Raw genomic sequence first — 27496 nt, 5'->3', positions numbered from 1 at the left:
CAATTTTTTTTTTTAAGTGGAAAAAAAAAAAAGGTAATTCTTCCAGATGTCGTGAAGGAAATAAACAAGGTACCTGAGATAGAACACAGAGGTGGTTTTATTCTGGAAAGTGTGGTCTGAAGAAGCAAAATGTAAACCGAGGAGGAGGCTGCCGTTTAAAGAGCCAAGAGAAGGCAAAAAGAAACTGCCAGTGCAAAGGTCCTGGGGTGGGAGCCCTGGGGGTGGACCACTGTGATCATGGGAGGGGAGAGAGGTAGATGAGGCTAGGGAAGGGAATGGGGCTGGGGCAAACGATACCAGGCCTTGAGGATGAGGAGTGTAGCTGGTCCCAGTTTCCAGTGCATGAGAAATAGAACTTGAATTCGTCGTAACTCCACCGAGCTCCTGCTTCAGCCCATTCAGCCAGAGTAGCGGAAACTCAATGCTGCCCATGCGGAGCTCGCCCCTTCCCTGGATTCTAGCGCATATCCCTTCCAGGGGGCCTGCGTGGGGAAGGTGGTCGCCTGGTGGTCTGGCCTTTTGTGGTCAGCCTGCCCAGGCTGCCACTGAGGTGTCCTGACCTGACACCCCTGCAGGAGTAACCCACGCCCCTCTCGGCGTTCAATGTTTAGCCTACTTTTCCAGCCCGTATTTGGCCCAGGAAACTCTTCGGCTCCTGGCCTGGTTAGGCCGTGTGTGCCCAAATGCAGCATGCAGCTGTTTCTTCACAGGGTTTTGTTACTTGCTGGCACCCCTGGGGCAGGAGCCCAGCCCTGGTGCTGCCCAGGCCCGAGACCCGGCTGACCCCCTCTAGCTCCCAGGCTGAGGAGAAGCCCATCTATTCTCAGGGACCACCCCATTCCCCCACCCCAAGTCTCAGTCTCCCGGATCCCCCTTGTTGCACAGTTTTCTCAATTTGTAGGTGCATAGAAATTCTTTCCATTCCTCCCTGAAGACTAGGTTTTTTGGAATTCAGAAGCTAAAAATGAGCTCTGTGTTCTGCTGTATGGTTTATTTCCCAAAGTCAAAGTCGCAAAGGCAGAGTAACCTGACTGTCCGCATAAGGGAAGGGAGGGACACCCAGGGAAAGATGAAAACATTTCCTTTAAAAAAAATTGTTATTTATTTATTTATTCATGAGACACACACACACATACACACAGAGGAACAGACACAGGCAGAAGCAGGCTCCATGCAGGGAGCCTGACATGGGACTCCATCCCAGGATCACACACTGGGCCAAAGGTGGTGCTAAATCGCTGAGCCACCCAGGCTGCCCAAAAACATATTTCCAAATGTTAACGCCCCGCTGGACGTGGGGTTTTGCTGCTCGTGGCCGTGGCCTTTGCTCAAGCACAAGTGTATGCCAACATGGGGGGCCCTGTTGATAAGAGAGCCCCCAGAAATTCTGATGGCTCAGGTGGCCCCGGTGGGTCCCATCTTGGCCTGCCCTCCTAGAGAGTAGAGCGCAGGGGGTGTCTTTCACTCAGGCGAGAGGACAGCCAGGGTGGGTGCACAGCTCCAAGTTCAGAGCTCCCTGGGGGACAGGGACAAGAGCATCCAGCCCGCGGAGTTCTAGTCTGGCATTCCCAGCTGAAGGGCCCCTGCCCAAGGGCAGCTGAGGTCCCTTGAGCTCCCGTCAATGTTGCAGAAAGGACCCAGAGAAACCGCACACGGCAACGCACGTGAAGGGTGACCAAGCCGGTGTGTCCTCTGCCTCGGGCTGGAATTACACTAGCAGAGCCGTCAGAGGTCATGCTGGCTTGCTCCTATCGCAAGCCCTAGCATCAATAAAACGAGGCTTATAGTCAATAAAAAGGAAGAAATGACTTGATGTAGGTTGTATGGGAGACAAAATCTTACCAAACACGAGGCTTGTGTGGAGGGAAAATACTAAGAGAAGCTTTGACAGGGAGAAGATTGGGAACCACTGATCCAATCTAACTCCACATTCTACAGCTGAGGAAACAGAAGGGGAAGGGAAGGGGAGGGGAGGGGAGGGAAAGGGAAGGAGAAAGAGAGGGGAAGGAGAAAGGGAAGGGAAGGGGAATGGGAGGGAAGGGGAGGGGAAGTAAAAAGGGAGGGGAAGGGAAGGGAAGGGGAAAGGGAGAGGAGGGGAGGGGAAGGGGAAGGAAAGGAGAAAGGGAAGGGAGCCTCATGTTACAGGGGCCACCAGGCCCAGAGAGGCTAAGTGACTTGCTCAAGACCTCAAGACCCAGGAGCCAGGGAGGGGACAGCGCAGTAAGGATCTGAACCCAAGTGTGCAGGACTCAAACCTTTGCGACTGCACTGCCCTGCTTCCCAGTGCTCCCGACGCCCCACAGCGGCGCACCTCGGTGGCGGTACCCCCGGGTGTGGGGCTGGCACCCAAAACTTGGCCGTGCCGGGCCAGGGGCTTGGCCACAAGGAGAAGCCAGAGGCAGCAGGAAGGCCCGCGTCCTGGTTACAGACGCCGGAGGAAGCAACTCAGGGCTGAAGGTTTCTCCCTCTCCTTCTGTGACAGGTGGATCTGCCTAGACCTCATCAAGCAAGCATCCCTGCTGTTGTGACAGGCGTCACTTTGTTATGGCAGTGCCATCTGCCAGGGTGCCCGAAGTTGGAGAGCCAGCCGGCAGCAGGAACATGTGTCACCGTGTGTGCACAAGCGCGTGTGTGTGGTGCAGCCAGTCTCCTCGGGTTGGTGTCAGGATGACAGTCTTCCACTTCCTCTGGCTGGCACCTTTTGTTTCTATTCATTACCTCTTCTCCCCTCTTTTTCTCCCTCCTCCTCTTCTTTGTTAAAATCCTATATTGTGAAGCAACTAAGTGTCTGGGGGCCGGGGATGGTGGTGTCAGCTCCAAGTGATTCATCTAGCTGACAATTAGAGAGCTCTGGAAAACCCAAAACCCGTTCCTGGCAGCGTCGGGGCTTCCGGAATCCCTAGGCTTTTCCCTTTGTCAGAGACAGAAGCTGGGGGGCCGCGCGGCCTGGTTGCTTTGTCCCTGCCTTCCAGCGCCGAGCTTTCCTGAAGCCCTGAACAAGAGTGCAAGTGAGCACTCTGTCTGGCCGGCCTTCGAGAAGCTGTTTGCATCCCCACGGGGTCCTCGCAGTGATTCCAAAAAGGGGATCCCTATTTTGACCCAACGGCCAGGTCAGGGAACTTACTCAGAGCCACTCGGCTTGTGAGAGACACAGCAAGGACTCAGATCTAACCTTCCTGGCATCTGCCAGACTTGGTTCAGATCGCAGCCGTGCGGTCACTGGCTGTGTGTCTCAGGAGAGGACACCTCCCCTCTCAGAGCTCTGTCGGCTGCTGCTTCTGCAAACAGACTCCCAACACTGAGGCCTCTCGAGTGCGGAACGCAGCATGTGACACAACAGCAGGGAGCCGTTCTGATTCCTGTTGTCACTTAGCAGCTCACCCACCAGGCATTCAGAGAGACAAAGAGGTGGACACGGGAGGAGGCAGCCAGACTTAACTCACAGCCATCCTCCTGCCCTGGCACTGCCTGCGTGGGGATGACAAGTGCACAGACACGGAAGCACCGGGCCACACGCCCCTAGGAAAACCCAGCAGCGCACAGAGGCTCGGGGACGGGCGCCCACACTCGGATACCGCGTGACGCAGGCGGCAGCTGGAAGGACACCCGAGAGTTACAGTCGCACGCGGCCCGCACACTGGCGCACACCCCGAGACAAAGGAGTGGGGCCACGGTCACCGGCGCCGCTGCCACCGAGCCCTTCTAGCTGCTTCTGGATGCCAGAGGAGGGAAGCCAGGCTCAGAGGGCCCCAGTGAGTCACCCGCCTGATGCAATCCCTTTAAAGGGCTCATCTGCTGGTGCAAGAAGCTGATTCATGGAGGGCGTGGTTGCTGGAGGAGGAGGAGGAGAAAGGGACCGAAACTGCCGCAGGAGGGGCTGAGAGGTTACAGGGCTGGAATCGTTAATGGGACCTCCCGACTGTAAACCTCCTCGGGCGAGGCTGCAGGGATCTTCGAGTGGAAGCGGGGTCGCTACACGGGCGAGAGGGGTCCAGCGCGAAATACACTGTGAGGGGCTGGGACAGGAATCCCTGTCGCTTTATTGACCCCCAGCTGCAGCGCTTTCCGCCCAGAGCTCCAGAAACCGAGAAATGGGGATCGAGGAGGAGCCACTTTTCTAACAAATACGCCGCAACCGGCCGACCCGCCAACAGCGGGAGGCTTCTCCCAGGCCGGCGGGGCGGGCGTAGGGCGCGCGAGGTCCCGCGGAGTCTGGGCGGGGGCGGTGTGTGCGTCCCAGCCTCGCGGCAGACACAGATGAGCGGTGAGTACCGCCCCCCCAGGGTCTCGACCTCCAATCGTTTCGCAGTGTTTGGCCCAGGCCCCGCCCCAAGCCAATCGGCGCTCCGGATTCCGGCCTCCCGCCCGAAGGCTTCCGCCCGGCCTCAAGATGGCGCCCCAATCCGGAGGCCGCAGCCCCGGGCGAGGGGGCGGGGCCCGCGGCGAGGGGTGGGGCTGCGGCTCCGGCCCGAGAGGAGGGGGCGGTGCGTCACTTCCGTTGTCAGGTGGCGGCGCCGCAGCCATGGAGGGAGGCGGCGGCGGCGGCGGCGGCTCCGGCGGCTGCGCTGGGAGGCGGCGGTGAGCGGCTCCCACGCCCCCGGCCCGGCCCCGGCCCCCTCGGGACGGAGCGCCGAGCTGTCCCGGCTCCGGGCTACGGACTATGGGCGAGCAGCGCTGAGCACCGGGGGAAGGTGAGGGCGGGGGTCGCGGGGCGGGCGGGGGCCCCGGGGCAGCCCGAGCGCCGCCCGGTCTGCTGGGGCTGCGCGTCTCGGGCCGCGGGGACCCGGGTGCCGCCTGCCAGCCTCGCCCGGGGCCGCTCGGCAGGTGCGCCAGGGCTCGGCCTTCGGGCTCAGCCGGGTTTCCCCCAGAAGACACCCCGGGGCTCCCGGGGCTTCCCGCGGTCGCCGGGGGCACCTGGCATGGGGGAGGCGCTCAGGTGCGGCCGGGGCCGGGAGGGGCCACGCCGCGGGGGCAGCCTCACCTGCCGAGCCCGCCCGGGCCCGCCCATCTCCGCGCCGCTGGCTGGGCCACCCCGTGGGGCCGGCAGGTGAGAGCTTGGCGTCTCCCATCTCTCCCATCCCCGCCGCCGCAGCCGCTGCCAACCCCCCACTCCCGAGGTTCGATGCCCGTTTGTTGGCGGAAGGAAGAGAGATGACAGCTGGCCTTTGGCGGCGGGATAGACTTTGCTCTAAGTCACGGGAGAACCCGGTTGGCTTCGCTGGGCGGCGGCGAGAGCCGTGGGGAAGAAGGTAGGCGCTCGGGGCTGCGCACATTTCTTTCCCCCCTGGCGTGGTTGTGCAGGAGGGAAGGGGGAGCAGCGTCTGCCATTGTAAGGCCACATGGAACCCTGTTTGTAAACAGTGCCGGTGAGCCGCTGCAGGGCCCCGGACCCCCCTGCCAGGCCGGTGGTTTGTGGAGGTAGGCCTCATTTATTCATTCATTCCCGCACATGACAGCAACGGTGTCCTCGCCTGGAGAGGCAGGTACCCCCTGCTACGGTGCTGAAGAGTGGATTTTGGAGCCTTGACTCCCTGAGTTCAGATCCTGGCGCTGCAGCCTTCTAGCTGTGTGACAGTAGGCGCCTGGTAGGACCTCTCTGTGCCGCCGCGTCCTCATGGGTCAAACGGGGGTAATAACACAAGAGTTTTTGCGGAAGAGTAGGTTAATACAGGTAGGGGTGCCTGGCTGGCTTGGTCAGTGGAGCTTGCAACTCTTTTTTTTAAAAGAGTTTTTTTTTTTTTTTTTATTTAATGATTTTATTTTATTTGAAAGAGAGAATGTGTGTGAGCAAGTAGGGGGAGCGGCAGGTGGAGGGACAGGGAGAAGCAGGCTGCCACGCTGAGCGGGGAGTCCCATGCAAGGGGCTCCATCCCAGGACCCTGGGATCGTGACCTGAGCCGAAGGCAGATGCTTCATCGAGGCACCCTGAGCTCATGGCTCCTGATCTCAGGGTTGTGAGTTCAAGCCCCACACTGGATGTAGAGATCACTTTAAAATAAAATCTTAAAAAAAAAAAAAAAAGTTAATACATTCCAAACACACAGAACCATGTCGGTCACATGATACATGTTAGCTATTATTTTTTTAATGATTTTATTTATTTATTCATGATAGACATGGGGGGGGTGCAGAGACACAGGCAGAGGGAGATGCAGGCTCCTTGCAGGGAGCCCGACGCGGAACTCGATCCTGGGTCTCCAGGATCAGGGCCTGGACTGAAGGCAGGTGCTAAACCGCTGAGCCGCCCAGAGATCCCTATTATTCTTATTTCAAGAAGCCTGTGGTCTGCTTAAAGGAGACTGACCTATAAACAAGTAGTGGAAATAAGGTGTAAGGAAGCTAAAAAAGCTAGAAGCAGCAGGCACAGAGGGCTGTGGGAGCCCAGCCTGGGTCCGGGGGGGGGGGGGGGGGGTCCTGGGAAGGCTTGGCAAGAGTGATGACGCTGGAGCTGTGTCTAGAAGGAGGGGAAGGCTTAGCCAATAGGAATGAAGGGGTAAGGTGTTCTGCTTAGAGACAACTACACGCATAGTTTGTTTTTTAAATTGAAAGTTTTGGGATCCCTGGGTGGCGCAGCGGTTTGGCGCCTGCCTTTGGCCCAGGGCGCGATCCTGGAGACCGGGATCGAATCCCACATCAGGCTCCCGGTGCATGGAGCCTGCTTCTCCCTCTGCCTGTGTCTCTGCCTCTCTCTCTCTCTCTCTGTGACTATCATAAATAAAAAAATAAAAAAATAAAAAAGTTAAATTGAAAGTTTTAATTAGTTTTATGTAAGTAATCTCTGCACCCAGTATGGGGCTCAAACTCAGGACTCCAAGATCAACAGTTGTGGGCTCCACCGACAGAGCTGGCCAGGCACCCCTGAGTACACCCGTAGTTTATTCCAGAAACCTCAGACTGTACTGTGTGGTGGTATGCAAGTCAGCCTGGTGCAAGGTAAGACAATCTAGGCTGACGAGGAAATGCCGCGTTAACAAGTTAGGACTTTATGCCAAGGGCAGTGAAAAGGTTTTTAAGCAGAGGAGTGATATGACTGGATCCGTATTTTCAAATGTTCCGTCTGGAGTCAACTCCAGCAGAGGAGGGAAGAGGAGGGGGGAGCTAAAGGACTGGAGTCCTCTCAAGAGGCCACTGCGGGCCCCTGAGCGGGGAGAGTTGGTGCCAAGGTGGTGGACCTTTGCTGAGCAAGCACCGTATGCAAAGGGTGGCAGGTGTCGAGCTCCCTGCGTGGCTCTGAGCTCCTCAGCCTAACACAGAAGTGCTTGGTGTGCATGCCTCTCTCTTCCTGGGGTCGCAGGTCACTTGAGCAGCTGGGGAGGTAAGGCTACTACCCTCTCAGCAGGCTTGTCTTCGGGGGTGCTGCGCTTGCTCCCCCATGTCCTTCATTCAACCTGGGAAGGCAGCAGACTTGTCATTAAGAGCCTGTCTGGCTCTGCAGTAAGACACGTCTGAGTTCCAGTCCCAGCCCCACTGGTCACTAGAGTGACTTCTCTCCATGCCCAGCTTTCTCCTCTGTAAAGTGGGGCCAGTAAGGTCCCTCCCTAGAAGGGCAGTGGGGAGGATTGAGCAAGATGCTGCAGGTTGAACATCTAGCACACACTGAGCAAGAAACACTTGCTAAGTGTTATTACAGACTGTAAGAAAGAACTTCCAAGAAAGACCTGAAGCAATTAGTCTCAACTGGAACTGCATCCCATTGAGCTGTCAGAGAAGTGTCCTGAGGGATCACAAGATCACAGCATTTTATTGTATTCTTTCTGAAAAGGAAATCTGTGGGGAGTTTACCCAGTCTGTATGGGAGCCATGTGGATGATTCAGCTCAGCTCTTTAAAAGAACCATTTTTTTTTTTTTTTAAATAGAAGGAGTGCTGAGAAAAAAAAAATCATATTTTAAAGTATTCACAAGAGAGAAGGTATTGAGTTTCTTCTGTGTGTGTCCCCTATTAGTGACCCTTGCCTGGTGTTTGAATCAGTATCATCGAGAAGCATCACACACATTGATGTGTGTAGTAGCTCGAGATCCGGAGCCCCGCGTTGCACACACATGAGCCCCCATCTGTGGCTGGGGGTGTGCTGGGTGCCAGAGGCAGAAGGAGAACGGGGAGGCAGCCCCTGCCCCAGAGGAACTTGTGGTCCAGCAGGGATGAAGCAGCCTCCTAACCACTTAACACTTGCAAAGTTTGGCAAGTCTCTTGCAGAAGTCCGCGTAGCAGGTAGTGGGGCCAAGAGGGAGGAGCAGATTGGGGAGAACTTTGGAGGGTACTTAGAGCTTAACTGGCTCCCAAAGAGTGAGTAGAGTTTTCCGAGCGCCCCCAAGGCACCCCAGGCAGGGGAGCAGCCTGGCACAGGCCTGGGTGCGTGCTGGTGTGTGTGCAGCTTTAGGAGCCACAGGGGCTCTAGCACAGAGTGAAGGGACCTGGCCACAGGATGTGCTGGGGAGGCAGGTGCCAGTCTAAGATGCTTGAACTTCTCATTCTGCATCTTGAGAAGATCTGCATCTTCCCAAGAGCCCTCTAGCTGCAGGGGAAGGGTGGGCTGGAGAGAGTGAGTCTGGAGTCCAGTGGGAGGCTGTTGTGATAATCAGAGCGAATGCTAGAACAGGCCTGGGTCAGGGCAGAGGCCGTTGGGATGGAGAGGAAGGGTGGAGATCGGAGCTGCTTGGGGAGGAATCAGCTGGACTCCGGCAACATTTGGAAGTGATGGTTGATGGAGGAGCAGCAATGGCAGGTGACCGGGAGGTTTCTGGTTTGGGTGACAGCGAATGACAGTGCAGAGGTAGGGTGGCTTAGAAGACAGTGGCCAGTCACATCTGCCGGCTCCATTCAGTAAGACCTGAGCGCGTCTTACGGGAGAGGATCAGTTACTGAGTCTGTGGCACCCTGTCCAGCTTCGGGCCAGGCTTCCCTCCCAGATGCCTGAGTCAGCACCTGGGGGAAAGGCAGCTTCCCTTCCCTCACCTGTCCTCTGCCCAGATTTGCCCAGGAAGGTGACCTTGTGCACTGCTTCAGAAACTCAACTGGAAAGCTCCTATGATTTCTGCAGTCTTCAGACGGCCCTACAGAGCGGCTCTCTTCCACGCTGCTGCAGCTGATGGGGTCCTGGAGGGCAGCTCACCCTCAGGGGAGGGAGAGAGGGCTGTCCCAGTGCTCCCTGGAGATCTTATCTGAGAGGAGAACTTGAGATTGAGCTGACTTCCTAAGGTGGGTTGGCACTTCATCCCTCTTCTCAAGGAGAGGTGTCTGCCAGAGGCCAGCTAGGACTCAGAGCCACCAGAGAGGTGAGAAGGAGCTGCCCCCATGGCTTTGTCCCCTCGAGCCCAGTGGGAATACAGAGCTAGACCGGAATCTGACTTGCTGTGGAGGGGATGTGCTGGGGGACGGGGTTCCAAACAAGCCCTTTGGAACTTGCGGAGATTTTCACAGGATTTGTCCTTGGGTTTGTGGGGTAAAGAAGGTAGAAGAGAAAGTGGCCTGAAACAAGAGCATTTCTTCCTCCTGCACCTGCTCAGGTGAGACTGGAGCCTTGTGGGTGGCCCAGGACCCACAGCAACCCTGCATATCCTCCCAGGATCAGTAATAAGATCTGGGAGGGGAGAGGATGGTACTGCTTACTCTGATTTACTTACTGCCCTAGAGGTGATTCCATTCTGGCCCGTGGATGTTTGGGTCATTTTTCATTATGAGCGTGTATGATTTATTCAGCAAGCTCTGTACTGATGAACTTCGGTCATTCTGTCTTTTGCTCTCCAAACAGAGCTGTAGTGACCATGTGCATGCGTATGATTTTGCCCACCTTAGGGATCTTTGGGAATCTGCTGGATTCTAGAAGAGAGGCTGCTGCTTCAAAGAGAGTACATTTTATTATTTTTACTTGTTAAAGAATTTATAAGTCCCCTTTTAGTAACCTGGAGCACTCTGATTTTGCTCCAGCAAACAAAGGTATCCTTTTGGGTTGAGGTGCCCCTTCCTGAGGGGGCACTGAGGACCCCTGACCCCTGAAGAGGCCACAGCCCCGTGGTGGGCATCCTCTTCATGGCAGTCTGCCCTGGGAATGAGTTCAGGCTCCCCAGAGCTCACACAGCCCAGTAATACACAGACCTGACGATTTCAGAGGAACTCTTTGTTGGAAAGCCCCAGAGAAAACTGAGAAGGGCTCTTGTCATTCAGAATGAAGCCATCCCCTCTAAGTATGTTTACAGACTGCCACCTACTTGGCAAAAGAGAAGATGTTTAGCTTTTGAGGAGTCTGTGACCCAAGCAACCAGGAGGAAGGAAAGGGGGCCTCAACATTGTAGCGGAGATTGGCAAGAGCAGGACTGATGGGCCTGTCATGTCATTTGTCTTTGGATTTGGGCCAGAGCTAGTTTGGGGTGTGATGAGGGAACAGCAGGTACTTCTAGGAGAAGCTTGGGTCCTTGGGAGACCTTAGGACTGGCCAGCTAGCCCAAAATCCTGAGGAGCTTTTGGAACCCCGTTTCTGGCATCTTCCAGCTCCAGAGAGGAAGAGTCCAGCTACTTTTTGCAGTAGGTTTGGAGCTCCTGGAGTTACGTGTAGGGAGTGAGTTCTACAGGGTGCTTTCTCTCCTGACCGCTCTCCCAACGTCCCTCCTGAAGGAACAGGAAGGAAACCAGCCAGAAAAGGCAGATTACCACCACCTTCCAGGTCCTTTGCTAAGTACTGCGCAGTACATGCTGAATATTTCTCAGAATTGAAGGAGTTCTCAGGGCTGCCTCTGTGTTATAGAGGAGGACCCCCAGGCCCAGAGGGGCTATGTAACCTGCCCGCTGCTTCACAACCAGCAGGAGCAGAGCCAGACTTCCAGCCTACACTTGTGTCACTCTGGAGTCCGGGTCATGCCGTTCATGCTGGGCCAGCTCTGGCCCCGAGGAGTCCAGCCCACATGGAATCTTGGACTCACGGCGTTGTGGAGCTGGAAGGGTCTTTGGCAAAGCTGAAGCAGTCCCTTCATTGCCAGAAGAATGGAACTGCCGCTTCTGGGAGGCAGGTCCCCCGCCCTCCTGCCCTGTGGGTAGTGGGGAAGGAGACCTTCAGCCATAAGACCTAGAAGTGAAGGGCCTAAGCTCCGATCATACCTGGCTTCAACCCACGTCCGCCACTCGCTAGCTGAGTGACCTTGAGCAAGTCACTGCCTGTCTTCATCTTGTCGCCTCTGTAAAATGAACACAATGCTCCTTGCCCCTCAGATAGTAATGGGGGTGAGACAGCAGGTGCTATTGTCTGTGGCAGGTCCAGCCTAGTGCCTGGTGTACTGTCAGGATCCAGGTCCTGTAACCTCTTTGCTAGCGGGTCTGTGCGTGTTCTGAAAGAGGTGTCCAGAGCCAGCTTCCAGGTCTCCAGGGTGAACGTTTTAGTGGTCCCCCCAGCCTATGTGGGTACCTGCTGGCAAGCAGGAGGTTCCTTATAGGCATGTCTGCGAGCTCCCTGAGACAGCCTAGGAGGACCAGGAGCAGTGGTCTTGTCCCTTCGCCAGACTCTGCTGACGCAGGCTCGCAGAGGTGGCCAGGCTGGGACACTCGGGACACCTCCACTTCCACACGTGTCTCGTGTCGTGCTCCCTCACCTGAGTCTTCCCTTGAGCCCGTTACTACTCTTAACAATTCTAGTGGGTTAAAAAAATTTTTATTTTATTTTATTTTATTTATTTATTTATTTTTTAAATTTTAGATTAAAAAAAAATGTGTATTGTTATAGTAGTGTATGGTGAGATAGTTAAGCATATAGAAGAATATAAAATAAAACTCTCCCTCCCCTCCTTGGGCCCCGCATCCTGCCTGGAGGTATCCACCGTTGAGTTTCTTCTAGAAATTTCCTTTGCCTATTTGAGGGTGTGTATTGTCTCTTTTCCTTTACCCAAATGGGATCATATTATACAAATAGTACTGGTTTGCTTTTTTTTTTTTTAACCGTAATATATCCTAGGCATCTTTGTCACAGGTGTTGACCTCAAATTCTAGGCTGCACAGTATTCCATGGGATGGAACGTGATGTAGTGAACCAGTCCTTTCTTGGTGGACATTTAGAGTGTTTCCTCTCTGGATATCTGTGTGTGTGTGTGTGAGAGAGAGAGTTTTGATTTTTGAGGTTTTATCTTTTGTGGTTTTTTGCGGCTACACATGGTTCTACAGGGACCCTTGTTGAGCATATTTATCTTTGTGAACTTGTGTGGGTATATGTGTCGGGTAAGTCCCTAGAAATGAAGGGCTGGGCTCGAGGCCTGTGTTTTCTTTTACTTTATTGGCTTTTGGTAGCTCTCAACAGATACTTTCTGCACACCTGCCAGGCCTGTGCAGGGGATTCTGAAATGGCCCAGGCCCAGGCCTTGCTCCTAGGAGCTAACCCTCTCAAGAGACACAGGCATGTGATGAGCATGCTTTTGCATGCCCCGAGTGTCTGTCGTTGGTGGCTCGTGGACCTCAGCATTGGCCCTGACTGGCCTCTTGGAGGCTCAGAACAGGTGAGATCCTGGTGTAGGCCTACCCTCTGAATGGCTCCCCGAGGGGCTCTGTGCTGGCTGTGCCTGCCGTGCCTGCCATCAGCGTCTGCAGTCCTGCCTCTCTGAGCAGCCCCAGCCAGCAGCCTTTGTGAACTGTATTGTTCATTGTCAAAATTGTGAAATTTAATTGAATTTAATTTCTTATAGAGGCAGTTAAGGAAAGGCAGTTTGCTGACCCCAGTCCAAATTACCTTTCTTGGGATTCCTGGGTGGCTCCACAGTTGAGCCCCTGCCTTCAGCCCAGGGCATGGTCCTGAAGACCCGGGATCGAGTCCCACATCGGGCTCCCTGCATGGAGCCTGCTTCTCCCTCTGCCTGTGTCTCTGTCTCTCTCTCTGTGTCTCTCGTGTATAAATAAAATCTTTTTTTTTTAAATAAAATCTTTAAAAAAAATTACCTTTTGCCTTTTTTACGGGATGGTGGTATAGTGATTTTTGCTGTTAAAAACAGTATAAGAAGAGAGGGGTGCCTGGGTGGCTCAGTTGGTTAAGCGTCCGACTCTTGACTTCGGCTCAGGTCATGGTCTCAAGGGTCATGAAATTGAGCTCCGGGCTGGGCATGGGGCCTGCTTAAGATTCTCCATCTCCCTCTGCACACCCGCTCCCTGCAAAGCAACAATGACGACAACAACAACAGTATAAAGCGAGAGGAATCACATGTACCTGGGCCTGGCCCAGGCTTTCCTGTCTGTCGCTCTGGAAATCTGGGGTGGAAGGAAGGAAACTCAGCATTTGTCTAGCGCCTCCCCCACGCAGGCTCCCAGCAGTCCTCAGGGAACCCCGCGTGGGGCCGCGCAGTCCCTCCCCGCTAGGTGAGCGGCCGGAGAAACGTGTTCAGGTTGCACGGTGGACACAAACGCGGCTCTCACACTCCGCCAGCCTTTCTTCAGTCACTTGCTCTTTTCTCCTTGCGTGATTTGGGCCATCGTGGGCGGCAAGAACCCGATCCCCATGTGGGACTCTGCAGCAGGCCTGGTTCCCTGGCTGAGTCACTGCGCAAGGCAGTCACTGATGGTTTGATTGGGGGGGGGGGTCCCCTTAGAGCAGGGCAGGCTGGCATGACCGGGGAGGGCTGTTGGTGACTTGGTCTGGGCTCACTGCACGAGGCAGAGGCCCCCCCACCCCCCACCCCCACAGAGCTGCGGGGCCACCAGGAATCTCTCCCAGGCCAGGGTGCTTGGCTGCATCCCTAGGCTCCTTCTCTGGATGGGAGATACCAGAGCAGCATGGCCCAAGAAAGAGCTATTAAGTCTGTCCCTTCCTCCTCTGACACCCACACACAGTGACGGATTATTTGTTGTCACATCAGCTGCTTCCGGAGGCCTTTGGGAGGGGTGAGCTGGTGGCGGGGCTGGCGCTGCTGCCCTGGATTCTGCTCTGGTGGCTTTCAGAGGAGCTGCTGGTGAAGCCCTTCGTCTCATCTGCAGGGACTGGTTTCTCTTCCACTTGTCTTTTCTCCAGAGGGGCCCCGGGCCCACCTCTGTGCACAACCCTGGAGCCCTCTCTCCCAGAGCCACTGGGGAACACATGCTTCTGGCCAGGGGCCTCTGGCCTCCAGGCTCTCCCCCCCTCCCCTGCCCCTCCCCCACAAGCCACATGGAGGCCACAGAGGAGCCCTGTGGGGACTTCCTCAGGGCAGCGGGGTGAAGAGGGACATCACTGATTACATAATCTCCTTGTATGTGAATCTTGCCTCCTAAAGGAGACCAGAGCTAGACCTCCAAACTGCAGACGCGCTGGGCTTCCCGCGAGCCTTGGGGTCACAGAGCCCCTGGGGCCCCCAGGACTGCTGTGCTGGCCACACTGTAGGCCTGCTGGGGAGAGGCGGGGACAGAGGATGGGTCTGGGGCGGATGTGCTGAGGGGGAGCAGGCTGGGCCCAGGGCCCTCTCTCTGACCGCCCCTCCCACTTCCCACTGGGCTGAGTCACTTCCTCTCTGGCTGCTGCAGGTACTCTCCCACATGCCTGAGCGCAGAAGGGCTCCAGGGGGTGGGGTTCACCCTGGGCAATGCTGGCTCGGTTAGAAGCAGCCGCTTCACTCGGTACCCCCGAGGCAGTAAAGCACGACGTTTAGGGAATGATGTGATGTTATGTATTCTTGACAAATTGGAGCTATACATATCCTGCATTTTAAAAATGAGCAAAATCATCACACTGTTTTGGAACAGTGAAGATGACAGCGCATGCATGAATCTTTGTCATCAGGGAGTCCTGGCTGAAGCCAAGGGATTACTAATCCGCCTCCCCATCCCCCAGCTCTATCCTGAGCTCAGAAGCAAATGGCTTCCAGTGGGCTCCTGGAGAGGCTCCTTATAGCCTTCAGGCTCCCAGGGACAGGGTTCGGGCCTACTTTGGGGGTGGTTGTCATGAAAACTAAAAGGAAAAGCTGACAAACAGCCCCCTTCCCTCCAGCTGGCAGGAGTAGAAGAGAACCGGCCTCAGGCAGCCTCCTCTGGGCCTGGTAAGCTGGCCAGGGTGCCTAGGCTTCGCTCTCACAGAGGGTAGGTGACTCGTTCAGGGAAGCAGAGCAAGTGAGTGATAGAAGCTGGACTTTGAACCCAGACCTCCTCGACCTCCAAATCCATCCTGCTCTCCCAACTGGCATCTGGGTCACCGGTCTGTGGTCTGAAACACTTGGTTCCCTGGGCTGCTAATCCCTCGTGGCTCCCTGACTTGACTTTGTGGTTGGAGAGCAGGTCTATAGGGAAGGTGGGAGCACTGTCAGAAACACCTGCATGTGAGTCACTGGGTCACTAACTTGGGTGGTGGCAGGATATGTCAGTGACCCCGCCTCAAGTCGGCCCCTCTCTCCAAAGAGACCTGCTTGGGGGCTGAAGCAGCTCCTCGATTCCAGGAGAATGATTGCTTATAAGGAAATTCAGAGGGTCCTCTCTGCGGTTGACTTTCCTAGACCGTAGCCATCATCAGGTGGGGAAGGAGCAGTCGAAGCAGTGTGGTCAAGTAGAAAAAATATGGGAAACCTGTGTCCACATCCCCCCTCTTTGTGCAACTGGTCAGGTAACTTTAGGCAGTTCTCAGTATCTCCGAGTCTCAGTTTCTTTTTCTAGAAAATGCTATGTTTGGTAGTGGTAGCGGTGGGGTGAGGGTAGGGGGATCAGTTACAATCATGTCTTGGAAAGTGCTTTGTTTTAGATTTTATTTGTTTATTTGACAGAGAGATCAAGCCGATGAGCTCAAGCAGGGGAAATGGCAGAGGGGGAGGGAGAAGGAGACTCCGTGCTGAGCCAGGAGTCTGATGCTGGGGCTCCATCCCAGGACCCCGAGATCATGACCTGAGCCAAAGGCAGATGCCCAGCTGACTGAGCCACCCAGGTGCCCCTGGAAAGTGCCTTGTAAGCGAGAGAGCTGTGTGCAAAAGCCTCAGGGCCTCCTCTGGGGGCTCTGAGTCCAAAATTCACCGTCCAGGAATGAGTCTAGGGAATCTTCGGGGGATTCACCGTCCAGGAATGAGTCTAGGGAATCTTCGGGGGAATTGGCAGACCTCTAGTATGGAGGGGTCTGGTCTACAAAGCTGATCTCAGTTGGGTCATGTATTCAGATTTCACACTGCTCACTTCAGGCCTTGGCGCTTCTTTCCAGGGGTAGTCAGATAGCGTTCGGAGTTGAGCCAGAGCCCCTCTTCTCTGGGGGCAGCAGGAGTGCTGGGACTATATCTGACCAGTAGAAGGACCTTCCCACTATGAGCCTGGAGTGACCCAGAGGACCCGTCGCTGGCGTGAGGGGGCAGGCCACGCCATCATTCACATGTGCCCACATCTTGCTGCAGGAAAGCAGATCTTTTTGCCAGATTCAGCCAAAAGGGGGCCAGCCTGCCCCTTTGCCAGTGAGAGGTTGGGCCCAAGCCTCAGGCGCACTGTGAATGAGAGTCACTCCTCCGTGGAGGCTGCTCTCTGGCAGCAGACACTGTCTAAACACAACACCTGGCGATCAGCCAGCCTGGAACCCTCCCTGCCCCAGGCATCCCAGCATTTCTGACATGGGACTTTGCCTGGACATATGATTCCCAGCATTCTTGCAGCCCAGTGACCTATAGCTATGATCTCCTGTCTCTCTGATCCTGGACTATGTCTCCTGCCATGAGCTGGTGGTAGTCCATCCCTCCTTCCTTCTGGACCCCACTCCAACCCTGGCCTCTACCTGGGTGATCTCCGTCCCCTGCCCCAATATGGCTTCTTTTTTTTTTTTTTTAAGATTTTATTTAGTTGACAAGGGGAGAGACTGTGCACCCGAGGGGGTGGGGTGCGCAGAGGGAGAGGGAGAAGCAGGCTGGTTCCCAGGACTGTGACATCATGACCTGAGCACCCGAGCTGAAGGCAGACATTTAACTGACTGAGCCACCCAGGCGCCCCGCCGGTATGGCTTTAATGCATTCTGGGTACCTAACAAACAGTTCTACACTCGGTCTTCCCCTTCAGCAGTGTGCCAGGCCCTGGGCAGGGTGCAGGGAAGCAGCTGTGAATTGGAGTTGCTCCATTGGCGTTGGGGAAGTCAGATAAAGCAGTGGTTCCCGGACAGGGACAACGGGAGGGGACAGAGGTACACGCAGGTGTCCCGGCTGCTGGAGGAGGAAAGGCCTTGCTGCAGTGAGGACTGAGGAAGAAGATGAGCCAGCCAGGAGCGGGGGCAGGGCAAGTGTGTTCCCGGCACACTCCGGGAACTGTGTCACTTGGTGAGGCTGGACAGGTAGCCTGGGTCCGGCCCGGCTCCCGGAGGGGTTAGGGCTTCCCCCTGTAGACCAGAAAGGCACCCCCACCGCGGAGACATATGGAGCCACTGCAGGCCCAGGTCCCGGAGCAGAGGAGAAAGTGCAAGGTCCAGGCCCCAGTTACCAAGGTAGCTGAGCTGGGGGCTTCTACGGAGTGATCCTGTGGCCCTGCATCCTTCCCCATCAACCAGGGAGAGCGAGGTCGCCCCCACACACCTGAGTCAGGGAGAACCCTTGGAACGGGAGCTGCAGAAAGACGCCACCAGGTGGCAGACCTGGGCATTGCACGGATGCTCTCCAGCCCCCTGTGGGGTGGGGGGTGGCATTCAGGACCCAACTGCTGTCCAGCGGGCCTGGCTCCGCCCAACAAGGATGAGCCCCCCCCCCATCCTGCCACTGTGCACTGGCGCCCGCAAGGAGTCCCTTTGAATCCGTGACTCCTCCAGGGCCTTGGAGCTGCTCTCCCCAGCAGCTTGCACTTTCTCCCGTCTGACCTGAGTCCATTGCAGGCATCGTGACCCTTCACCCCCAAACCCTTCAGCACCTGTCACCTAAGAGCAAGCAGCTGCTCCCCACGTAGCCACAGTGCAGTTTTCAAACCCAGGAAGTGTAACATCTGTACGGTCTGTATCTAGATTTTGTCAGCTGCCCAGCCATATCCTTTATGCCTCCCCCACCCCACGATCACACGCGGCATTTGCTTGTCTTACGTCTTTGATCTCCATTAATCTGGACTGGCTCCTCAGTCTTCATCCGTCTCTATTGGTTTGAAGGGTACAGGCCTGTTTTGTGTTCCTCAGTTTGTGTTCGTCTCAGGACCACAGTCGGGCTGTACTTGGGGCCAAATAACGTAAGTCAGTGTTCTATCCGGCGTAATTTGATGTTAGTTCTGTTATTGGTGATAGTAACTTGGACCATTTGGTTAAGGCCACAATGTGCTTTTAAAAAAAAAAAATCGAGCTATCGATACAGTGAGTTCCACGGATCCTTTAATTAGACAAGTCAATCATTTTGTCAAGTGCACATGCCGGCCTAGAGGCACCAGGTCTTCATCTCGGGCTCCCGGGCAGTCCCTTGCTGTGGCCCAGGTCGATAGCTGCCAGCTGGTGCTCCAGCCTCTGCTTTCCCCCAGACCTGTGAGCAGAGCAAGAGCGTGAGATGCTGGGTGCGTCTGCCCTCTCCTGCCGCCCCGTACCCCCTCCTCCCCTCCTCCCCAGCCCGGCTGGCTAGCCCTCTGGGCCGCCTCCCCTCCCCACACTGAGCCGAGCTTGTCGCTGAAGCTGGCCGTCAGAGCCCCCTGGCCTCCAGGCCCAGAGCCCAGTGGCAGGTTCAGGTGCCCTCTTTGGTCTGCCTCCCCCCACCCCCCTTAGTGCCCAGTGAGTAACAGTCCCCTTCCCTGTGGGCAGGAGAAATAGAGAGCTGCTGCGTTTAATTAAGCTGGTAGTAGCACGAGCTACCAAGTGCTTACGTGTGCCGGTAGGTGCTCTGCGTGGGTCATTACTTCATCCTTGGCCCAGCCTCGGAAGGTAGGTATTGTGCTCTGTATTCTGTAGATGCTGAACAAGGAACTTGCCCGAGATCTTATCACCACCAAGTGACGGTGCTGGCCTTGGAACCGGGACTGGCTTGCTCCAGAACGCTTGCTCTGACTCAGAGGTTCCCAGCCAGCGTGGGTTATGTGGATCAAGATGGTGATCCCTTCAGGCTGAAGGTGACAGGGCCAGCGCAGGACGGCCGGGGGCCCCTGCTCCTGTACTCCCAAGTGTCGTACAAACGGTTGTGTCTGTGTTGCGCTGTGAAGAAGCCCGAGGCCAGTTCTTCTAACCATATCATTGTGCTCCCTTAGTGTCCAGTGTCCTCTCAGCCGAGACTCTTTGCTCCCTCCTGGGGTCTGGTGTGGGTCTGGACACACGTGTGGCCACGCGTGTGGCCCCTCATGTCGAGGCCAGAGATGGGGGGAGCTCCGTGCTCACTTCCAGGTGCATGTGAGCTGAGCAGAGGTGCAGGGTCCCTGCCTTCAGGAGGCCCGGCCAGAGGTAAAGTCCACAAGACAGAGTCTGCACCACTTGGGGACTTTTTGTTGGTTGGTTGGTTGGTTTTATTTTGTCTTGACAGAGCCAGGAAACATGGGGGTGGGTGCTGGGGCTGCTGACAGGGCCAGCTTGAATCTTGACCCTATCGGCTCAGCCTGACCCTGCAGTGTAGACACAGTCCTTTGGCTCCATTGGAAGCTGCTGACGCCTTGTGGCTACCAGCTGCCACTGTCATTGTACGCATGCAGACACACACAGCAAGCAGCGCACCGGGCCGGGGTCTGCTGCTGGCTCCTTGCGCAGACTGACCTTGCCCCCTGCCTTCCCTGGTTCGGTGTACAGGGTCACCCACCTCTCCAGGACCCCGGAGGTTGCAGCAGGAAGCCCAGGTGGGGTTGAGTGCAGAACTTTCTGCACAGAGGTCTGGTTCCATCACGGCCCCTCGTGCCTGTGGAGGTGGGAGGCTTGCTCTGGCTCCGCATGTGTGTCCTTGCCCGGGGCGTCGGGTACCTCTGTGGAGGAGATACTCCTGGGTGCCAGCTATGGGCCTCTCCTTGGTCCGGCCAGGGTCCAGCTGCTTTGTAGGGGGTGGATCAGAGGGAAGGCCGAGCTGGGCAGGGTGGGGCTGGGGGCCCGGCACCATCTCTCTTTGCTGCCCACCTCCTTCCGTGGTTGACGTACGTCCACCATGTTGAACCATGTCCTGCGTGGCCCTCCCCTGCCCAGCTGTGCTGTACATGCCACACTGCACCCCCGGATTAGGCATCACAGGCCTTGGAAACTTATGTGTTGCTAACAGCCCAGCCTTCATTGCCAACTGGCAAAGCTGGGCTCCTATCGCCCAGCAGCTTTGGGTTGAAGTGACCTTAACCCCAAATTGACAGTACGGCAGGCATCCCCCTCCTCTGGGCAGGCACGGTGGCTGTCACAGAGCTTTGGCCCTCCAGCGCCCAGGCCCTTGACTCACTCCCCAGCTGGGCCCAGCAAGTGAACCCTCAGCTTTGAGGATGGAGGCCCACAGCTGGCAGATGGGGGGCGGGGGGGGGGGGCGCCAGGCTGGTTCTAGCCTCCTCCCTTCACCCCTATTGTTGCCTCACTGAGCTTCCTGGTGAGTGCAGGTTCTAAGGGAGCTGGTGCTAACTTAGGAGGGTAGCACACGGAGTAGTTGACAGATTAAAGCTCCAGAGACTTCCAAGCCAGGATGGCTGAGTTCCTGCAGAGCTGAGCTGGAGGCCCAGGAAACACCCAGGCACATGGCTGCCCTGTAGCCAGACTGGGCCAGGGCCCTTCATCTCAGCCTGAGGACCAGTGTGTTTGGAGGGGCCTGGCCCCAAGGCCTCCTAGACCAGGGTAGCCAGACCTTTTCCTTGGCAGGTCTCACCATGAGGCCGGGATCCCTCCAAGCAGCCTCCCCTGTGGGAGCACTAGGGGACCACTTAGAGGTGTGCCTCTGGAAGGGGACCCTCCAGGATGGTTTGAGGGTGGGGCATCCCCTCCCTGTGCGTCAGCAGGGGGTGGGGGGCAGGAGGGCCTGTCCCCTGGGGGTTTGTCTCTGCTCACACCTCTGGCGAGCCTGTAGCAGCTTCCACTTGCCAGGCCTGCCTCTTCACTCTGCTTCCTTTGCTCCCCCAGCCCTGCGTGTTCAGGAAGGGAGACAGCCTCGCTACCGCTTCCCCTGCCAGCATCTCTCCCTCTCCCTGCCTGTCTGCTCCCATCCTTCTGTCAGCCTACATTTTGGAGCAGTTCCCGAGCCATTTGCTTGAGCTGAATCCTGAGTGGGGTGGGTGGGGTCAGGCCGAGCCCACTCATTGTCTGTGCTGCAGCTGCTCCCGACAAACTGTTGTCTAGACCATGCCTGTGCGGAGGCGTCCAGGCAGCGTCTACACAGACACGCTGGAGGCTCCGTGGTGCTCTCCAGGGAACCAGCACGAGGGGGGCGTAGTGCTCCAGGGAAGATGGCGAGCAGGGTCAGAAACTGGCTTCTGTGTCAGGAGGGGCCCAGGCCTGCCAACTCGGTGAGAACCACCGCCACCCGGATTGGGGGCGTCCAGCCGCTCCTGGAGCACCTGCTGGGCCAGGAGCTGGGGGTGCAGGGGCTTCAGACACATGATATTTTTTCCTCGTGAGACTTCTAGTCTAGTGGTGGGGAAAGACATTAAGCGTGTGAACACACAAATACATGGTCACAAAACACGGAAAGGGCTATGAGTGGAAATTCCATGATAGTGAGGGTAACTGGGACCCAGCGCTGGGAGAGGTATCAGGGCAGGCTGCTCTGAGGAGGGGATGTTTAAATAGAGAAGGATGAGTAGAAGCTAAGCAGGCAAAGGGAGGGAACGCTGTTCCGGACACATTGCTGCCCAGCTTCTTAAGATTTGTCTAGAAGCAGTTTTATTCTTCCCTGCTTTTGTATGAATGACTTTGAACCGCTTCCGCCGTAAGCCCCTTTGGCAGAAGTCATGGGGCCTGTCACGCCAACTGAGGGACAAGGTCCTCGTTACTCTCAGGTGAACTCGGGGGCACGATTCTGAGAACGCATGGGGTCTCAACAAGAGGCGAGCCTGGGAGATGGGACGGAGGTGTGCCAGGCCGGCTCTCCTGCTTGCCGTGTCACCGCCGGAGCCCATCTCCCGGCCTGAGGATGAGCGCCAGGATGGCAGCCCGTGGGGACTTCAGCTAACTAGCGAATATGCACCTGTCTCAGAGTAGGAAGGGCGACCTCCCAAGAATAACAGCAAAACTAAAGGAAAAGAGAACTATTTGACGATGTAAACACTTAAGCCTTTTTTTAATTAGCAAAATGTTGGGGTGTCTGGCTGGCTCAGTCAGTAGAGCATGTGACTCTTGATCTCGGGGTCATGGGTTCAAGCCTCACTTTGGGGGTAGACATTATTTTTAAAAATAATTTTTTTTAAAAATTAGGGGGATATCTCAGTGGCTCAGTCGGTTGAGCATCCAACTCTAATTTTTTTATTTTATTTTATTTTTTTAAGATTTTATTCATTTATTCATGAGAGACACACAGAGAGAGAGAGGCAGAGACACAGGCAGAGGGAGAAGCAGGGTCCGTGCAGGGATCCTGATGTGGGACTTGATCCCAGGTCTCCAGGCTCAGGCCCTGGGCTGAAGGCGGCGCTAAACCACTGAGCCACCCGGGCTGCTCAGCATCCAACTCTTGATTCTGGCTCAGGTCATGATCTCAGGATTGTATGGAGCCCTGTGTTAGGCTCCATTCTGGGTGTGGAACCTGCTTAAGATTCTCTCTCTCTCCCTATGCCCCTCCATCCCCCTCCCCAAAATAATAATAATACATTTAATAATAATAATAAATTAACAAAATATTAAAACATTAAGAAAATCTTCATCCGGGGATCCCTGGGTGGTACAGCGGTTTGGCGCCTGCTTTTGGCCCAGGGCGCTATCCTGGAGACCCGGGATCGAATCCCACGTCGGGCTCCCTGTGCATGGAGCCAGCTTCTCTCTCTGCCTGTGTCTCTGCCTCTCTCTGTGTCATGAATATATAAAATCTTTTTTAAATAATAAATAAACTGGAAATTCATAGAGAAATAATATATACAATCAGTAAGTCTGTGAAACAAGTTCAGCATCATGAATAGTGAAGGAATTGAGTATTTAAACCACAATAATTCTTTTTATTACCCATCAATTGGCAGTTTCTAGAAATGAGGAAGAGGGGTTATAAATGGGCACAGCCTCTCTGAGCGCAGCTTCACAGTGTATGTCAGATACCTTTGGAAGTGTGGGTTCTATTTGACCTGGTGGTTCCCTTCTTGGAATCTGTCCTGAGGAAGGGAGACAAGTATGTCAAGATGTCTGTGAGTAACAGTTAATAAAGAATAGAAAAGGGGTGCCTGGGGGCTCAGTCAGTTAAACATCCGACTCTTGATCTCAGCGCAGGCCTTGATCTCAGGGCCGTGGGTTCAAGCCCCACATCGGGCCCCACACTGGGCATGGAACCTACTTAAAAAAAAAAAATGGATGGATGGATGAAAAAAAGAAAAAATCCGGGTGTCCCTGATAGGTGTGTGGACCATTAAATTATGATCTGTTCTTACCAGGGAGACTGCGTAGGTATTTCAGGTAATGTTGCAGGATATTGTCATGTAGGGATGGGATGTTAATGATTTTTTTTTTACAGCCTTACTGAGATATATTTCCCCTACCATAAAATTCACCCTCATCATGTATTTTAGGTGGGAGAAAAGGAAGCTTACAAAATGGTATCACAGTGTGGTCCAAATGTTTGTAATAATGAACACTAGAAGCGCGCACACGTAGACATACAGGAAAGCCTGCCCGAATGTTAACAGTGACTACATCTGAATGCTGAGATTATGGGTACCTTGTGTTCTTATTTTTGCTTATCTGCATTTTCTAATGTTACTGCAGGGAATGCTAGTTACTTCTGTACAAAGAAAAAAAATTATAGAAGTTTATGGTTCAGTGTCCCCAAGCTACACTCCTAACTTGGCCATCAGGTCCCCTATATCCCACCCTTGTCCCTCCCTCTGGGTCACGTCTTGCCACCCCTCCCTGCTTCGTGCTGTTCCTGCCAGCAACACAAAGTCCTTGGAGATTGTTGCTTACTTGCCTTTGCTTCCCTGTGACGGTTCGCTCAGCAGGTCCTCCTGCCTGGAGTGGCCTGCCCCTCCCCCGGCCCACGCCACCATCCCCTCCGCGGGGAAGTTTTCCCTGAGCTGCCTGAAGCCCAAGGGCCCTCCTCAGGGCTGGGCAGCTGGCCTTCCCCCAGCAGCCCCGTGGCCCTCTGCCTTCCCTGTGTGTATCTCCTCTGTGTCCCTCCGTGTCCCTGCCCCACATCCAGGACACGGCCTCTGCGAGCCCTGAATTGTAGGCAGCTGAAAGGAGCAACTCTCTTGTCGTATTTACTCCACATCCAGAGGTTATGTTTTAGAACCTGGCTTCTGTGTCCATCTTTTATCTTAACCCTGGAGGGGACAGGGATTTCCGGGAGACCCAGGCACTCAGTGACCTCCATCAGCATCCTTTCACCGGCTCTTAAATGTACAATGTGTCTTCTTTCAAAGTAAAGAAAAAGTTGAAAATAGGAGAAAGGGAAGAAAAAGTAAATCCGCCCCCCCACTGACACTTTATGGGTGTTCATCAGGGGAGTTTGAGGGAGGAGACCCTCAGGCAGCCATCCGCTCCCACTCGGGGGGCAGACAAGTCCCCGGCCCCCTCCCCGCAGTGCCCCAGGGATCAGTGGGGGCGCACAGGGCCCAGGATTCACTACTTCAGGCCACGCAGCTGCAGGTACTTTGGGGGAAGGCCTCGCGTTGGGAACAGCTTCCTGGCCATGTCTCCTCTGTCTCTGGGGTGGTCCCTTGAGGACCCCAGTTTGCTTCTGCACAAAGCCAGCGTCGTCCCCTCTGCCTTTGACCGGCCCCGTTAACGCAGGCTGGCTGCCCACCTCGGTAGCCAGTATATGCTGCCTGGAAGGACGCCCCCCCGCCCCTGAGCCCCTGATTAATGCCAGGAAAGGAGCTGTGGCTCTTTGTCACTGGGAACCTTCGATGCTCCTCCGGGAGTGGGGGGAGGTGGAGAACAGCAGCCACAGCTGTGTGACGCATCCCCAAGTCAGAGGCTCGCAGGCTGGGTTCGCGTGGGGAAACTTGCTGCCTTGCTCAGTGAGGAGGCCTCCTCTTCTTATCTAGAGCTGAGAATGAAGCGGAGAGCATCGGACAGAGGAGCTGGGGAAACGTCGGCCAGGGCCAAGGCTCTAGGAGGTGGCATTTCCGGAAATAATGCAAAGAGAGCTGGACCGTTCATCCTGGGTAAGCCTCCGGGGGCTGGGGCGCGGGGGGCAGGTGCAGGGGGAGTGCCACAGCCCCCAGTGTGGGGTGGCCTGAGCCCTGCTGCTCTGAGTGTGGTCCCGCTGTGCCCGTGGGGGACCTGAAGCCTCAAGGTCCTGCTGCGCCCGAGCGGCCGTTGTTGCTGTAGCCTCCCCAGCCCCGACCAGCTCCAGCCGAGAGCTAGGCTGTTTCTTCCCCCAGAGCACCCCGTTTGCACCCGCCCCCCATGCCGCACAGGGGAGGCACACGAGCTGCATCAGAATCCAAGGCACTCCTCTGGCCATCCTTGGAGGGCACAGTTCATTCCACCCGGCGTCTGGTGCAACCCTCCAGACTTCTTATATAAGGCACAGAAATCCTGTGGAGTTGGGTGTGCCCCATGGTCCACAAGAGCCATAGGCCTTGGAGGCCCCACGAACCGGGGTTGCTGTGCTCAGGGTGCAGGGGTGAAGTGGGCTCTGAGGACCCTGACCCTTCCATCAGCCGGAGACCCGGTGTGAGTTTTGCTCTGGGGCGGCGTCTCAGACTCAGGGACACAGGGTGGCATCGGCCATGCACCGGGCCTAGGCTGTTCGCTAGGGGTGCAGCCATGGACGGGACAGACCAGTTCCTGCCCGCACAGAACTTAAGAGGCTAGTGGGGGAAAGGAACAGGGTAAACAACGCACAGGGTCACCAGCAGGGCCGTAAGGGCCTTGAAGGAGGTAAACAAGACCATGTGAGACCAGGAAGGCCTGTCCGAGGACAGAGGTTTGGGCTGACAGCTGCAGAGCAGCCAGCCGTGGGGAATGCAGGGGAAAAGCATTCCACACAGAAGGAAGTGCAAAGGCGAAGGCCCAGAGGCAGGAAAGCGCTTCCCAAGTTAGTACGCAGGTGCCCCGTGGAGCATGGCCACGGGGGAGACGTAACCAGGGAGGTGGGCAGGAACCAAGTCCTACCGGCCCTTGGCTGTATGTTAAGAGCTGTGATGCACCGTGAAGTGACATAGTGACCTCACGTGACTTCTGCTCTGAGCCCCGGGTGGGACACTGGCAAGGGACAAGGAGCATAGACATCTCCAAAGTACAGAAGCTCCCCGGCCTGTCCAAGGGGCGCCCGGCGGCCACCCCACGCTGCGGGGGGTCTCACCAAAGCTGTAGCGCCCCCGCCCCCCCCCCGCCCCGCCCTGGAAGTGCCGACTCAGGCTCCAGGTGGCCGCTGGGCCTCCTTCTGTGAACACATGCTCCTCAGGTGCCGGTGCACACCCCTGTCGGAGACCCCGATGTTTGAGGACCTTGGGGGGTCGTGCACACTCCTCCGTGTTTGGAGGGGAGACCGTGGGGATCCCCCGGGAGACCTGGGGGTGGGGGCAGCTCGGTGGCCGTGAGCCGCTGTGGGGGGTGCAGAAAGACCACATAGTCCACGAGACGCGGGGGGGAGAAGTGAGCCCAGCTCTGTGTGCCGTAGGCCCTCGCCTGGGCAACTCCCCGGTGCCCAGCATCGTGCAGTGTTTGGCGAGGAAGGACGGCACAGACGATTTCTATCAGCTGAAGGTGAGTGAGGCGCCCCGGGTGGCCACCGGCTGCTCTCCCCTCCCCAGCTTCACACCCACACCGCCTGCGAACCAGAGTAGCAGCATTTCTTCCCAGGAAGCGCTCGCTCGGGCTCACGCAGTCTCGCTGCGAACACGCCTGATTTCAAGAGCTCGATGAGCGAGAGTCACACTGCTGTCACGTTGAGAAAAGCCCTGCACGTTGTGCGTGCCTGTGCGAGCGTGCGTGCAGGTGTCATATACCAGACCTGAGCACCACCCCCCTCCCGCCGCCCTGGCTCATCCTGTTTTAGTCATTCTGCTTTGTAAAGTCAGGATTTTTTTTTTTTTTTTTTTTTGGTCTTTTTGCGTGTGTGCCTCCCTAAAGATCCTCACCCTTGAGGAGAGGGGGGACCAAGGAATAGAGAGCCAGGAGGAGAGGCAAGGCAAGATGCTGTTACACACCGAGTACTCTCTGCTCTCCCTCCTCCACACGCAGGACGGCGTGGTTCACCACCACGGGCTCTTCCAGGTGAGTGGCAGAGGGGCCATCCCCGGGGGGTGGGTCCCTCCAGCAGCCCGCCCGGCATGCCGGGTACACCAGGACCTCCTGGGTGGGGGGCTGGAGGTCAGGCCTGCTGGGAGTGCCCCTTTCTTGGCAGGGCCACTTTCCTCAGAAAGGGGGAAAGCATGACGTTATGTCAATGCCCGGGCCCTACTTTCCTCAGAAAGGGAGAAAGCATGACGTTATGTCAATCCCCGGGCCCTTTCCTTTCGTGTCAGGAGTGGGCCAGGCCAGGGTGGGAGGGGTGATAAGGAGGGACGTGCCCTGAGGGCCACCCGTGGATCCCTGGTTTGGGTGCCAGCCATCCTACGGCCTGCCCAGG

General features: G+C 56.2%; 1 protein-coding gene across 3 annotated transcripts in view; it reads left to right on the top strand.

Annotated features, from left to right (window-relative positions):
- Positions 1 to 3435: 3435 nt before the first annotated feature.
- Positions 3436 to 27496, top strand: part of STK40 (serine/threonine kinase 40) — a 39582-nt gene continuing 15521 nt past the window's right edge. The window contains exons 1-5 of one of the 3 annotated variants that reach the window (XM_041738470.1): positions 4507 to 4691; positions 5093 to 5249; positions 24963 to 25082; positions 26546 to 26631; positions 26998 to 27141. In XM_041738470.1, the coding sequence (XP_041594404.1) occupies positions 24971 to 25082; positions 26546 to 26631; positions 26998 to 27141 (342 nt within the window). In that variant the 5' untranslated portion in view covers positions 4507 to 4691; positions 5093 to 5249; positions 24963 to 24970. Of the gene's footprint in view, positions 4265 to 4506; positions 4692 to 5092; positions 5250 to 24962; positions 25083 to 26545; positions 26632 to 26997; positions 27142 to 27496 lie in introns of those variants that run through there. The other 2 variants (XM_041738467.1, XM_041738468.1) reach the window with 2 other exon arrangements.

The sequence above is a fragment of the Vulpes lagopus genome, chromosome 23 (assembly GCF_018345385.1).
Source record: "Vulpes lagopus strain Blue_001 chromosome 23, ASM1834538v1, whole genome shotgun sequence".
Lineage (NCBI taxonomy): Eukaryota > Metazoa > Chordata > Mammalia > Carnivora > Canidae > Vulpes > Vulpes lagopus.
The sequence above is the reverse complement of the archived record's forward strand: the minus strand, read 5'-3'. Positions and strand labels throughout refer to the sequence as shown.